This window comes from Exophiala spinifera (assembly GCF_000836115.1).
Source record: "Exophiala spinifera strain CBS 89968 unplaced genomic scaffold supercont1.4, whole genome shotgun sequence".
Taxonomy (NCBI): Eukaryota; Fungi; Ascomycota; class Eurotiomycetes; order Chaetothyriales; family Herpotrichiellaceae; genus Exophiala; species Exophiala spinifera.
Genome location: NW_015622516.1, coordinates 1,560,359 through 1,575,303, shown reverse-complemented (window position 1 = coordinate 1,575,303; position 14,945 = coordinate 1,560,359). Strand labels below are relative to the sequence as shown.

The following is a 14,945-nucleotide window of genomic DNA, read 5'->3' as shown; positions in this document are numbered from 1 at the left end:
CGTTGGTTAAAAACCGTCAACCTCTAGGTGCAAATAAGATAGTTCAATCCCGCTGTCGTATCGTCATGGGAGTATACTTGTCACGAGAGACCATCGCAGTACTGCCGAGCTACAATTTACTCGGATGGGCGGGCCGTGCCTCAGGCAGATCCTGCTTGTGTCCGGACGCTCATACAGAGTTTTGGCGGGCAGAATCATTGCTAGTCAAGGAGGAACGGGAAACTGAAACTGCGAGACGGTTCTCAGGCTGCCGACTGATTTGGTCCACGGGCTACCAACGTTGTGCTTTGGAACCATGGCATTCCCGTTCCGCTGTGTCAGTCTGTTGGGCTCGTCAGTGCGAGTACGAATGCGACTACGAGTAATGATGCCCCTCGGAGTGCAATCAACCTTCGATGAGGCCGCCAGTGGATTGGACGCGATAACTATAAGTAGGACTCTCGGTGGAACTGCGAAACAAATCGAGCATCCAGACCCATCACTGGGGCCACCCACTCGTCGCAGTCCGCCGCATGGTGGCTATTTTCATCTGCGCCTATTTTTTGACTTTCTCATCCTCTCAGCCACTCTCCTCTCGCGGCGCTTCCCTGCCGCCCGCTTCCTCCCAACTATTCACGTCAAAGCTGAAAATAGACCATGGCGGCTACGAAATGCAGGATGCCGTGGGTACATCACCTCTTGCTGGAATGCTTAGTGGCTGCGATTCCTCCCTCGATTTGGTGAATATTTGCCTCGCTCGTCTAGATTTCCATGTTTACCCCAGCTATCAAGTGCTCCGTCAAAATCACGGCCCGTCCGCAACCTCTTGCAGTCCAGATCTCAGCTAGGCGGCGATCCTTTTCCCAACGGTAGGTCCGATAGTCGCCTGGAGTGGGACTGTCCGTCGTTGACAATCTGGCCCTCACAAGCGTATGTCTGGCGAAACATGGATTGTCGTTCGTGGTTTCTGGCCGGATGACGTGTAATAAGCGCCCCGGACCAGATCAGCTGCACTCTACCTCCTTTACAGATTCTTAAACCAAGCATGCTCGTATACTAATGCTTCGAGGTTTTATTTATCAAAGCCAGCTGAACCCTTCGGGTGTCTCGGAGACTCCTTGACTCCAAAGAGACTACTTCAGCTCGTATGGGTGACCGGAGGACGTATAAGGACCTAAACCAGGGTGCTTACGTCTAGCCTGTTCAAGTGACTGCCTTGCGAGTGAGGTCCGTCAGCCTCTACGGGCTTATCGTATCGATTGGGGCAAGAGAAGCGTCTGGACAGAAAAAGGGCGGTCGTCGTCGGCGTTGAACCGGTTACTTTAACAGCACGTCAATCTTATGCTTTCACCATTACGACCATGCTGACGATATCAATGCCTACAACCGCACCTCGTCTTTTCTCTCCGATCGAATTGGCGTCCACATCTGTACTTCAGCCCAATGATGCGCTTACACTTACACCTGTGTCCATGTCGTCGGAAACCCAAGCACGCAGGCCGAAACTATCACTACAGACTTCGAATTTGACGCCGACCTTTCATGCCAGCAGTGGCCCCGTTGATATGGCCAACAAGCTGGGTACTACGACGCCAACCACCTTCAATACATTCAACAATGCTTTTGATCTTACTTTCCGACCATCACCGGTTATCTCAGCTTCGTCGCCGGTCACTCCAAAACGGCCCCAACAGAAATCGATCCACAAATCATTATCTCCAACAGGGACGTCTCAGGCGCCGTACACTTTGAGCCTGCCATTTGGCGTGCGCTCGATTCTTAAGAACTCCCCTGTGCCGCAATATGGCCCTCGATGCTCGACCTGTTCTGCCGGTGCCAGTCCTGCACTGCCTGTTCCAGGCAGACGAGCTTTCTTCCCAGCCCTCAAGAAGGTCACATTTCGTTCGAACTTGGAGGAAGAGATCGTGACTAGGGAATATATATTGCGTCACGTTGACCTGAGCTCTTCTTCCGAGGAGACGAATTCATCCGAGACAGAAGATTCAAGCAGTGGCTCTATGGATGAGGCAGAGGAGGTCAAAGAGATGCTGTCGATAAGAGTAGATGAATGCTATGGGCGGGGCAGGAGAAAACGCAAAGTTCGGCCGGTTTCTGAAACATCGTCGGAGTCGATAGATCGTGGCAGAGACGAAAGGTCGAGAAGCACTTCAGCACGAAGAAGCAAGAGAAAGAAGAGGCGATGGGAATGGACCTTGCCGCCAGTACAAACGGAACCCACAGACCTAAAAGGCAAACAGGTGGACAGTACAGCTATAGTACAGGACTACGTAGAGGGTGAGACGGGAGACGGCGGAGACATACTTCCTCGGTCTAAAGACGTTGGGGACGATAACGAAGCTACGAGGTTGTAGATGACTCTCTCACAGAATAGAATGAAGAGCCCAATCTGTCATATATGGATGTTTGCTCCATCTTCGAGTTTCCGTTGCGTTTGACAGAGTCATCCTCGGAAGCTGTAGGGAGTCGCCGGCTTTGGTCGTCGGGATAATTTAAATTCCCCGCGAGGTGTCCTAATAAACCCTGCTGAGCTGGTCACCAACACCATCACTCTATCTCCCTGCGTCAGCAATATATATACTTGCGGCGGTATGACACCGTGAAACCAACCACCCCTCTCTTGAACTTGCCTCCTGCTGTAGCTCATCTCTTTCCCGGCCGAGGCCAACCCCGCTGATCATGAACGAGCCATTGAAATGTTTCACTAACTGCCTTATTTGCATGTCCGGCGAACTTGTAGCTCAAGATCTCTACTTCAGTTCTGAAACAGGCATCATCACGCCCAACTACTACTTCCGAGAAGATGGCGTGGAACGAATAGATATGAACGGCTATGTTGTTGCCCCGGGCTTTCTGGACTTGCAAACCAACGGCATGCAAGGCATCCACTTTACGCAGCTGGCCGGTCAAAAGGGCCACGCAGAGGACGATGAACAGAAGCTCCAAGCTGTCAGTGAGATGGAAATAGCTCACGGTGTCACTGGGTGGTGGGCGACCGTGCCTACGGTTGCAAAAGACAGATGGAAACAGGTAAGAGGAACACCCTTTCTCGTCCACATCGGGCCCCTGTTGGGACAGAACTACCTGGGAATAACTCAACTGACCCTGGTCACCTAGATCGTACCGACACTGACACCACGAGCCTTCTCGTCAGGAGCCGAGCTTCTCGGTGCCCATGTAGAAGGGCCATTTCTGAATGAATCCAAGAAAGGCGCACACAGTGCTCAACACCTGCAAATACCGGCAGAGATGTCGCTTTCGGAACTGTATGGGGATGCAAACCTCAAGGGCCCCATCAAGCTGATCACCATGGCCCCTGAATTACCTGGCTCAACTGCATTGATCGGTCAATTGCAGGAGGAATATCCTCATATCGTGATTTCCTTGGGCCATTCGGCAGCCACATACGACGAGGGCGTTGCGGCGGTGCAGATTGGTGCTCGAGCACTAACTCATGTGTTCAACGCCATGAACCCGCTCCATCACCGCGACCCAGGACTGGCAGGACTAATGGCGACGGGAAAGTGCTATTTCTCCATAATACCAGATGGAATCCATCTTCATCCTGCAGTGTTGACAATGTGCATGCGAACGGATCCCCAAAAATGCGTCTTCATCACAGACAGCATTGAGCTGGCCGGCTTGCTTGATGGAGTGCACCCGGGCCATGGACAGATCCCGGGCAATCAGTATAAGCAAGGAAACAAGGTCACGATTGAAGGCACAAATACTCTAATTGGTAGTTGTTGTACAGTGGATGACTGCGTACGCAATGCAGTGGCATTCAGTGGGTGTAATTTGGCGGAGGCTGTTCAGTGCGTGACTGAGAATATTGCAGATATGATGGGCGAAAACAAGAGAGGGAAGCTGGAGCCAGGCCGGAGAGCAGACTTTGTGATTCTGAATAAGGACGGTTTTGTACAGGAGACTTGGATGAGTGGAAATCGAGTGTGGCCGGTGGTCTCCAGTTGAATAAGGTACGAGAAGTACTTCGCATTATGTCGGTCTGAGGCTGAGGCTTGTACTCGTATGTGCTCATAGCCTGGAAAGACGATCCCGGAGTGACGACAGATACTAACTTGGTCGGATTGTTAGTTGTTGGAATCATCGGCGGAGACCGTTGGACACTGTCGTCTGTGGCTGCATTAGTTGGAGCCTTGTTTGGACTTCTGATTGTGGTGTGGCGACGATAGCCAAATAAGATTTCGGTTGTCGTTGGCATTGACAGATCGCCGACTAGCGAGATTAGGCGTGTTTGTAGTGGAGGGGTTGGCGAGGGGAATCAGAGCCACTAGGCATTCGGATGAGCCTGTTGGGGGCATCTCTGGACATCTCCAGGCTTGATTGGCACCTATTGTGGTTCTCTCCAGGCTCTGGTCTGGCCCCGCTGTGGCTGCCGTTGACGACACTTTGCCTGCACTTGCAGGTGCTGAGAATCAGGAAAGGAACATTTACGTCACTGACATTTCGAAACCACCAAGGTCGATGTCATGTATTTCTTGCACCTCTCCAGGCCTTTTGATAATCCAAGGTCCATGTCGGTGAAGCTTGCTCTTTCATTCTTTCATGCACTCTTCCTCTTAGCAGCGTGGACTGTGGTGGACGCTTCCTTGGTCCTCCTCCTTGACTTAGCCCTATCCCATTGAATTCTTGTCCCTCGATACCCTGATACCCTGGTTAAGAAGCACAGTTCAGCCTCCGGTCCATCATGGCTGCTCAGCAGCCGCAAAGCGGCAAGCCGTGGAGCGGCAACAACAAGATTCCTACCGTCAATCAATTTATAGCAAACCTCGACCGGGACAAGGCAAACCGCGACAAGAACATCGATGAACAGCGACGAAATTTAGGAGCTTCCAGTGAAATCACTCCTCACAAGAACGAGCAGCAAAAGAAGGAGGGCAAAACTGTGACGGACCCGGTGACCGGAAAGGACATCGTCATCGCAGATGTCGGCAAGGATTACATGAAAAGAGCAGAAAATCCCGTGGTACGGATGAGAGATCAGGTGGGAAACATTGTTTTTGTTTGCTGACTTGTCGGATAGTTGTCTGTACCTAATGCAAACCTTGGCAAGCCTACGCCTGTGGCGACAGATCCATCCCAAAAGAACCCCGAGTACAAGGAAAAGCAAGATATCACTGCGCCTCCGGATCCAATCGCTGAAGGATCTACTTCCGATGTACCCATCCACGGTGAAAAGACCAACATTTTATTCCATCCAACCCCTTCTGTCAGTTATGAGCCGATGTTTGAAGTCCTCGAGAAGCGCGCCGGGGGCCTGTGCATTGCCATCTTGCTCTCCGTCGTCTTCTTGGGAAAGATGTTTGGCGGTTCTTTGAAAGGCTTGGTACCCCTGGGCATGTGCCTCGCTTCAGGCGTGTGGTTATGGATGAAGGAGGTGGTCAGAAGTGGCCGCGAAGTTGAGTGGTCTAGTGAACAAACTCGAGGCGAGACTGTGAGAATAACCCGGATCCCGTTGTCTTCTGTGTGAGCTGTACTAATGACGATAGGCCACTGCAAATCTCCTCCCCGAATCTGTCGAGTGGATGAACACATTTTTGTCTGTCGTCTGGGGACTAATCAATCCTGAGATGTTCGCTGCCGTTGCAGACACACTCGAAGATGTCATGCAAGCCTCAGTGCCCGCTGTGATCAACAATGTTCGAGTGGCCGAGATCGACCAAGGTAATAATCCAATTCGAATTCTCAGCTTGCGAGCTCTACCGGACTCGAGAGTGCAAGATCTCAAACAGAGCATCCATGAAGAGAACAAGAAGACTAAAGACCCCCAAGAAGCGGCTGCTGATGAGGAGGGGGGTGACTACTACAATCTTGAGATTGCTTTCGCTTACCATGCCAAACCAACTGGCCAGAGTGCTTCTTCTCGTGCGAGAAACATGCACATGAATCTTGTTTTCTACCTGGGCATCAAGGGATTGATCGGTGTACCATTGCCAATCTTTGTTGAACTACAAGAGCTGGTTGGGACTGTGCGTCTCCGCTTGCAGATGACTCCGGAGCCACCTTTTGCTAAGAGTCTCACCTTTACTCTGATGGGTGTTCCCCATGTCCAAGCAGGCTGCATCCCGATGGTGAAACGTGGAGTGAATATTCTTAACCTACCGTTGATCTCAAATTTCGTCAACTATGCAATCGGAGCTGCGGCAAGCATGTATGTGGCTCCCAAGTCAATGCAGATTGATCTGAAAGCCATCCTCCAAGGAGACGACATCACCAAGGATGTTCAGGCCCTTGGCGTTATGTGGATCCGAATTCATCGTGCTATTGGTTTGAGTAAACAGGATCGTCGTGGCAGCAAGTACGGCGGCAGCGACCCCTATATCAACCTGTCGTTCTCGAAATACGGCAAGCCAATGTACTGCACTCGTGTAATCACTGACGATCTCAACCCCGTGTGGGAAGAGACTGCCGCACTCCTGGTTACTCCCGATCTCGTCAAGGCTAATGAACAGCTCAGTGTTGAGCTTTGGGATTCGGATCGAAATTCCGCTGACGACATGGTTGGAAAGGTCGAACTCTCAATTCAGAAGATGATTCAACATCCTGGCAAGATGTATCCTCAGATCTCGAAGCTGGCTGGTGTGGCTGATGGAAGTGAAATGCCAGGTGAATTGCATTGGGAAGTTGGCTATTTCGGAAAGCCCAAGTTTCGACCCGCTCTTCGTACGGATGGCAAGGATAAAAACCTTCCTGACAAGCTCAAGAACGATGCCCAGTTCCAGGACGAAAAGGGCACACTTGATACTGAAGAGGCTGACGCCGTGGCACACACACCTCCGGATCCCCTGTGGCCCAGTGGCGTACTGAGTGTGGTTGTCCATCAGATTGTGAACCTGGAATTGGAGAACATCAAAGGCTCTGATGGTAATAGAAAGGGCAAGGAATTCGAGCCCGCCAAACCATTCGGTGAGGGTACCGACGAAGAATCCAACAGTAAGTTTGTTTGGTTTTACGTATGAAAAGTATAAGCTGACAGATACAGAATTGCCCACATCTTACTGCACAATATTGTTCAACGACACTCTGGTCTACCGTACTCGAGCGAAAGCTGTCAGCAGCAAGCCCATCTTCAATGCTGGCACTGAGAGATTCATGCGCGACTGGAGATCTGGAATAGTCACTGTCACAGTACGCGATCAACGTAACCGCGAACATGACCCGATTCTGGGTGTTGTCCCTCTTCGTTTGTCAGAAATCCTTACCACTAGCTCTCAAGTAACTCGATGGTACCCACTCGATGGAGGCATCGGATTTGGGCGTATCAGAATCTCTCTGCTATTCCGAAGCGTCGAAACTCGCTTACCACCAAACATGCTGGGCTGGGACGTCGGCACATTCGAGTTTCTCTCGAGCCAGATCATTGCCAAGGGTTGGGATCATAACACGAAACTCAAGCTTCGCACTGGTGGCAGTGTGGGCAAGATTCCTCGAGAGCGTTGCCACAAGACTGAGGCAGGCGATGGGGTGTTTTTCGACGTGTCACCTGAGAATAACCATCACGTTCGCTTGCCTGTGAAGCACCGATATCGATCACCTGTCATCTTCGAGTTCCACGTGGCGGGCAAGCGTGGCGCTGCTGCGTACGCGTCGATCTGGCTGCAGAATCTGGTGGACAACGAGGAGGCCCCGATTGATATCCCAATTTGGAAAACAAAGAATGGCAATCGTCTCTGCCAGAACTACATCACTGAAGAAAACGTCAAAGCATTCATGGATAAGGGGCTTGAAGATCTAGAAGAGGTGGGACGTCTTCAGTTCCGGGGTCGCTTCAAAGCAGGCATGGACGAGTCGCACCGGGACTTCATCGTGGATAACGACACTCGCGAAACGTTTGAGACCTGGGAGTGCTGCTTGGCAGAGGGTGTCCGACAGCGCGTTGTCGAAGCCGAGGTCCCTGACAACATCCGAGAAATGCACGAAGCATCTCTGACCGAAGGGCGTGACGTGCTCAAGCAGCAGACGTCAGAGCACGAGAAACACAAGTGGCTCAGCAAGTCTGGAGAAGACTGGTCTGGAGCCTTCAGTCATGATCCCAGAGCGTACACCAACAAGAAGCATGAGAAGATCGCTGAACCCGGGAAGGACGACCCTCCACACGACCCCTATGCTCCGTCCGACGACGAGGAGCATGACCAGGTGTCTTATGATTCGGATGGTTCTGAATCATCCTCTGATTTGGGCATAACCGACGCCAGCAATGCGCCCGAGGGAGGATTCCACAATAATGCGCAGGAGAATATCGACGGCAACGCTGAGGGGCGCGCCAATGGACGTCCTAGCGGTGAAACGGTAGCGACGACCGACACCAACTATACTACCATGACAGAGGGCTCGTCGGGATCTGTGCAACCAGTGTCTAGAAGAGACTCCAAATGGGAGAAGAAAGCCAGCAGTCGAGCAGAGGCACGTAAGCATCGTGGCTTGGCTCAATGGACTCCGGCGAGGAATGTCAAGTTCGCAAAGGACGAGGCCAAGATTGGAGTGAGCAAACTTAAGAGGAGGCTCGGAATGGGTGGCCTGGCTGGAAGAGAGCCTGGTGTTGAGACTGAGGCTTAAGAGAGGCGACGATGCTGGTCAGAACCTCCACATCGATAGCCATCACCTGTGGAGATGTCGGAGAATATATCATGAGCAAGATGACTTGATTTCATTCTTGCGTGTAGTTCTAACAGCACAATGACGGTTGGTAAAGAGACCGATGGTTCCAGGGGCGCCGAGCATTATTTGTATTGTTCAGGGGCGTCTTCGTATGAGATTTGTACTCGTTACAACGACGGATGTCCACCTAGATGACAGCCTGAAACGCATGGAAGTCAAATTGGGAGCATCTGTTACAAAGTGTAAAACGCTGGACGCTGGCGATTTCGGTAGAGAAGTTTCCGTGGATGGTAGTGTTAGCATGCACAGATTCGTTGCTCTCCCGCCCAGACCAGCTTATGAGATCAATGACGAGAGTCGGTGCTAAAACTTACCTAGGTAGGTACCTATTGCATGCCTAAGGCTATTAGCTTATAGAGAAGCCGCTTAGTGAGGTCCAGGCGTGGCTTGCGGGGCACACCATGTTCGCCTTAGCGTTTCTTGGCCAGACGAGGGGTTCGTCAGAAGCCTCGCAAGCCAAGACACCGTGCTTGTGTTGCTGTGCTCAGCCTCAACGCGGCTTGCTAACGGAGCCCGGCGCTACTCACCAAGGAACCCTACAGGTCCGGATTTAGGGCTCACTACTCTCATCCCCAGTCGGCGCCCACCTACCGTGTACAGTGCCTCTACAGAGTCTGCCCGTGTCCCGTTTTGCTATCACCACCACAACCACCGCCATCATTGTCACCATTTTGGAGTCCGACTCATCCGTCTGGGCATTCGTACACCTCACACCCTTCTCTTACCATTCCGCCTTTCTTTGCTACCGAGCCCCATCAGTCGTTTGTCTGTCGCCGTCCTTTATCTTTACTGTCAGTAATTCCTCTTGCGAGGCCCAGTACGCTCGTTGGTGCTCCGGATCTGAAATCTCCCTCCAGCCTTTTCACCCCGTCCAGCGTCCACTCTTGAGGCAACCAACAGCACATCCTCGTCTATTTCCATGCGACTGTTGGTATCTGCGCCAGACATCATCGACAAAATCCAATCGAGGAGGGCCTCTCGTTGTTCTAATGCGGTCATAAGGACGCAGAGGCACCTTTTTGTCCACGCTCCCAAGCGCAATGCGCTTCCTCCATCGCCTCGCTCTTTTAGCGTCATCGATACTTCTCTTCTCCTTTGGTGAAGGGCATTCACAATCAAGAAATCCTCTCAACTACCTCTCTCTAATCGAAAACCCTCGAATTCACACTCCTTCTCAGCGAGTCCATGCCACCTCCCACTTCGACCTCACTTTCGACCTCCACAAACACTCGGAACACATTCGCTTAAGTTTAGAACCGAACCATGATATCATCCACGACGACTCATACGTCGAGTTTGTCGACAAAGATGGCATTGTCAGGCATGCCGAGAAGATGCAGCGTGGGGACTTCAAGGTCTATCAGGGCAAGTCATTCGTGGTTGATGAAGACGGGTTGTCTACCAACGTAGGCTGGGCTCGCGTGGTGGTGAGAAGAGACGGTGTTCGGCCTCTGTTTGAGGGTGCTTTCACTATCATGGGCAACCATCATCACATTCAAATGAAGTCTACCTACATGGCGACCAAACACCTGCAAGATCCTCATCTAGAGGATGAAGAAGACGAATACATGGCTGTCTGGCGAGACACTGATGTTAGCCGACAACCACATCGGGACTTGAGGAGAAGCGCTGCCGCTGATTTAACTTGTGCTTCGGACAAGCTACCTTTCAATACCGACCCGGAACATCCCCTCTTCCGTGACCTGAAGCTTAAAAAGGAGGAAGGATATTGGGGATCCATGCCCCTATCGCATCTGTTTGGCAAACGCCAGAACATTGATGGCGGTGGTGCTGGCAACGGGAATTCCGCTGGTGTCAACCTCAAAGATTCCATCGGTAGTACGGCCGGATGTCCAACGACCCGAAGAGTGGCCTTGATTGGGGTTGCAACCGATTGTACCTACACTGCCAGCTTCAATTCGACGGACAGTGTGCGACAGAACATCATCACTCAAGTCAACACAGCGTCCGATCTTTATCAATCTACTTTCAACATCACTCTCGGTCTGAGAAATTTGACTGTGTCCGAGGCTGAGTGTCCCGCTACTGCTGCAGCTCAGACCCCCTGGAACGTAGGCTGCAGCGGCAGTACCGACATGACTGCTCGCTTGAACCTCTTTTCTCAGTGGCGAGGTCAGCGTGGGGATAGCAACGCCTACTGGTCTCTCTTCACTACGTGTAACACTGGCGCTGAAGTCGGTCTCGCATGGCTTGGACAGTTGTGCAACAGCGGTGCTACTTCTCAACAAGACACAAGTGGTACATCTCAGAGCGTCACGGGCGCAAATGTGATTGCAAAGACCTCTACCGAATGGCAAGTGTTTGCTCATGAATCGGGCCATACATTTGGCGCTGTCCACGATTGTGACTCGAGCACCTGTGGAGATGCCAACACTGTCAACTCGGGCCAGTGCTGCCCCCTTTCGTCATCCACATGTGATGCTAATGCGCAGTATATGATGAATCCCTATTCATCTCCAGGTATCACCAGATTTTCCCCCTGTTCGATCGGCAACATCTGCAGCGCCCTAGGCCGCAACTCGGTACAATCGGGTTGTCTTACTGATAACAAAGGTGTCGTTACCATTACCGGTAATCAGTGTGGCAATGGGATTGTCGAGGAAGGAGAAGATTGCGACTGTGGTGGTGCCGAAGGCTGTAGTGGTAATTCGTGCTGCAATCCTGATACTTGCAAGTACAACACAGGCGCGGTGTGCGATCCCAGCAACGAAGGCTGCTGCACGTCGCAATGTCAATTTGCGAGCGCAAACACTATCTGTCGTGCAAGCACTGGTGTTTGCGATCCCCAGGAAACATGCTCAGGTACGAATGGCACCTGTCCTACCGATACCACTGCCCCAGATGGGACGTCGTGCAACAGTGGAAACGCAACCGGTCTACACTGCGCCAGCGGTCAGTGCACGAGTCGTGACCTGCAATGCAAGACCCTGATGGGCGATTATACGTCGACCAACGACACTTATGCCTGCAATAGTCAAACGTGCATTATCAGTTGCGGCAGTCCCGACTTTGGGGCGAATGTGTGCTATAGCATGCAGCAGAACTTCCTGGATGGGACGCCCTGTGGTGGGGACGGCAAATGCAGAAATGGAGTGTGCAGAGGCAGCACTGTTGGAGGAGAAGTCAGATCATGGATCGATCACAACAAGACACTCGTGATTGCGCTCGCCTCCGCCCTCGGAGGGTTATTACTACTTGCAGTCCTCGGTTGTTGCGTACGGGCTTGTCGAAAACCTCGAGCGAAGCAAATGGTCGCTGGTGCTCCTCGTCAACGAAACAGACCACCCCGCGGCTGGGATGGGCCACCTGTTCCAATGCAGATGCAAAGTCGTGGTTACGGCCAAGGAAACTGGGATTCGACCCCACAAGCACCACCACCGACGTACTGGGCAAATCAACCGCCTCAAAATCATTGGCCTCAAGGCGGAGGCTATGATAATGGCAACAGGGGGGCGAGTGTGCGATATGCTTGAAGACAGACACTAGGAGGATACAGGTACATATGTACAGACCTGGAAGGTGACTGGGCACGAGCATTTGCGTTATCATCTTGAAGTTTGACCTGAGGATGGCGTTCTGAAAAGAGTTGTTTTTTGATATATAATGGACAGGAGCGGTGCATATTGCATTGAGGTTGGCGTTGAAAAGGGTGAACAATGTACAGGACTGCACTGCTGGTTGCCATTGGGACGCAGCACAGGTTGCATTTGGATTGTACTTTAGACATGACGTCCATGATTAGCGATGATGAATCCAAAGAAAGCAATTAAATGACCCGACAGTGTTGGAAAGTGTCCTGAGAGTATTTTGTCATGGATGGTACCTGGATGGAATAGTTGAGTGGGCCAGTTGAGTGGGTGAGTGAGTCGATGTGATTTTACGGATATTGATAGACAGGGCGTGCAAGTCCTTTTTTTGCTGATGGCATCATCGTGCTCCATCCGATCTCGCAATTCCATCCCGCCCTCTTTGACTGGTTGAACGTCGACTTCTCTCACTCGATTTGGAGTTCGACATCGCACCATTGAGTAATCTTCGCATGAGTAGAGGCGAGTCGAGTCTTTTATTCTTTTCATATCTCCCCTAAAACCGATCCTGAAATCCCTTCCTCCTCATGACAGTCTCCCGCTCGTCGGCTTCTTCCTATATCTATACCATATCTCCGAGTAGATTACTTCTCGCTCAATCTGCGCGCTCTCATCGTCCAGCCTACCTACCTTTTACTGCCGCCGTTGGTTGTCTCCGCGCACGAGTGCCCTGTAGCAGCGACGACAGCTCCTCGGGGCCTTCCGCTTCTCCCTCCCCATCCCCATACTCGCACCGTCAGCGCCGCACCTTCTTCTCCGTGTCGCCCAAAATGTCAGAGAAATACGCCCCGGCGAAGCGCGTCGCGGGCCAGAAACAGGATGTATGGAGTATTGTCAACGAAGCGGCGGCCGCGAGTCCGGTACAGCCCATTGTCAACATGGGACAGGGATTTTTTGGATACAACCCTCCGCAGTTCATCATTGACGCTGCAAAAGGTGCGCTCGACAGGGTCGAATGTAACCAGTACTCTCCCACAAAGGGGCGGCCGAGGCTGAAAAAGGCACTTGCAAAGGCGTATTCACCATTCTTTGGACGCGAGTTGGACGCCGAGACAGAAGTCACCATTACGACTGGTGCTAATGAGGGTGAGTGAGCATTCCTGCCTTTACTCAATCATACCACTGGCTCTCAGATCAATCTAGACACACCCGCTGACCCTCGTTTCTCTAGGCATGCTAAGCGCATTCATGGGCTTCATTGAACCAGGGGACGAGGTCATTATTTTTGAACCATTCTTCGACCAGTACCTAAGCAACATTGAAATGCCGGGCGGGACGATCCGCTACGTGCCCCTACACCCTCCAGCGGACGGAGCTGAGAAGACCAGCTCCGCGGCGAACTGGCGCATCGACTTTGACGAGCTCGAACGGGCGTTTAATTCCAAAACGAAAATGATTGTACTCAACTCTCCTCACAACCCGGTCGGGAAGGTGTTTAGTAAAGAGGAACTCACCAAGATTGGAGACTTGTGTCTCAAGCATAATGTGATTATCTTGTCGGACGAAGTGTACGATCGATTATACTATGTGCCCTTTACGCGCATCGCGAGCTTGTCTCCGGAACTGGCGAAGATCACGCTCACGGTGGGCTCCGCGGGGAAGAACTTTTACGCGACGGGCTGGCGTGTCGGGTACCTGATCGGGCCCCCCGAGTTGATCAAGTATGTGGCGGCGGCGCATACGAGGATATGTTATTCAAGCGTGAGTCCGCTGCAAGAGGCGGCGGCGATCGGGTTCGAGGTGGCGGATCAAGAGGGGTTTTGGGACCAGGCGGTGACAGAGATGAAGGGCAAAGTCGATCGATTTTGTGAGGTGTTTGATGAATTGGGAATCCCGTATTCAATCCCCGAGGGGGGCTATTTCGTCTTGGCCAACCTGAAGAGAGTCAAGTTGCCTGATGGGTATACGTTTCCCGATCACGTCAAGGATCGGCCGCGGGATTTCAAGATGTCGTGGTTTTTGATCATGGAGTTGGGTGTGGCTGCGATTCCACCGACCGAGTTTTACACGGATGAAAGGGCACATCTTGCTGAGGATTGGATGAGGTTTGCCGTGTGTAAGAATGATGATGTGTTGGAACAGGCCAAGGAACGGTTGAGAGGGTTGAAGAAGTATATGGTTTGAGGATTCAAAGGAGAGAATCTGAGATAGATACGGCAGAGAGGTTCACTGGGTGGAGCGTCTTCTATCGTGCGAATATAGAGTGTACGTACCTCCCTAGATTCTGGTGTGCCATAGAGCTCTGCTTACGCAGGCCAACCCCCATGAGGAAATTCTCTTTCTCTTTCTTGGTTCTTTTGGTGAAGGACTGGACTAACAAGGGGGCCAACAGAATCGTATCAGTATTCATATTGAGGCAGAGGCATGTCCCGCAAGCAAGGTATCTCCGGAGTCGATGTGCTGTAAAGAGCGAACACTAGCGCTATTTTGTTCCAGACCCGAAGATTATCCATCCCAACTCTGACTCAACGACCACAACCATCGAGGAGTCACTGCTGCATGCTGCTATCGAACCCTGGTCCGTCATGTTTGGCATTTTCCTCGATCATCTCTCCTTCGAAATTCGACGATCCTTTCCTCGATATGGTATCGTCCGTTACTTGTCATCCGGCACTCCGCCCAGTATCGTCTGGGGTCGTTGATTCGACGATCCAGTCGAGA

At 51.9% G+C, this 14,945-nt stretch overlaps 5 protein-coding genes across 5 annotated transcripts; all 5 read left to right on the top strand.

The window, feature by feature from the left end:
- Positions 1 to 1,340: 1,340 nt before the first annotated feature.
- On the top strand, positions 1,341 to 2,351 carry PV08_05764 (uncharacterized protein; the record flags this gene model as incomplete). The annotated part of the gene is made up of 1 exon (XM_016380103.1): positions 1,341 to 2,351. One exon carries the CDS (start codon positions 1,341 to 1,343, stop codon positions 2,349 to 2,351), a length of 1,011 nt encoding a protein of 336 aa, XP_016235930.1.
- A 367-nt stretch (positions 2,352 to 2,718) lies between these two features.
- Positions 2,719 to 3,969, top strand: PV08_05763 (N-acetylglucosamine-6-phosphate deacetylase; the record flags this gene model as incomplete). The annotated part of the gene is made up of 2 exons (XM_016380102.1): positions 2,719 to 3,027; positions 3,115 to 3,969. The coding sequence occupies 2 exons, from the start codon at positions 2,719 to 2,721 to the stop codon at positions 3,967 to 3,969; spliced, it is 1,164 nt and encodes a 387-aa protein (XP_016235929.1).
- Positions 3,970 to 4,705: 736 nt separating this feature from the next.
- On the top strand, positions 4,706 to 8,574 carry PV08_05762 (uncharacterized protein; the record flags this gene model as incomplete). Its single annotated transcript, XM_016380101.1, has 4 exons — positions 4,706 to 4,984; positions 5,042 to 5,452; positions 5,508 to 6,951; positions 7,001 to 8,574. 4 exons carry the CDS (start codon positions 4,706 to 4,708, stop codon positions 8,572 to 8,574), a joined length of 3,708 nt encoding a protein of 1,235 aa, XP_016235928.1.
- Positions 8,575 to 9,716: 1,142 nt separating this feature from the next.
- On the top strand, positions 9,717 to 12,170 carry PV08_05761 (uncharacterized protein; the record flags this gene model as incomplete). The annotated part of the gene is made up of 1 exon (XM_016380100.1): positions 9,717 to 12,170. One exon carries the CDS (start codon positions 9,717 to 9,719, stop codon positions 12,168 to 12,170), a length of 2,454 nt encoding a protein of 817 aa, XP_016235927.1.
- Positions 12,171 to 13,054: 884 nt separating this feature from the next.
- Positions 13,055 to 14,408, top strand: PV08_05760 (uncharacterized protein; the record flags this gene model as incomplete). Its single annotated transcript, XM_016380099.1, has 2 exons — positions 13,055 to 13,370; positions 13,456 to 14,408. 2 exons carry the CDS (start codon positions 13,055 to 13,057, stop codon positions 14,406 to 14,408), a joined length of 1,269 nt encoding a protein of 422 aa, XP_016235926.1.
- Positions 14,409 to 14,945: the final 537 nt, after the last annotated feature.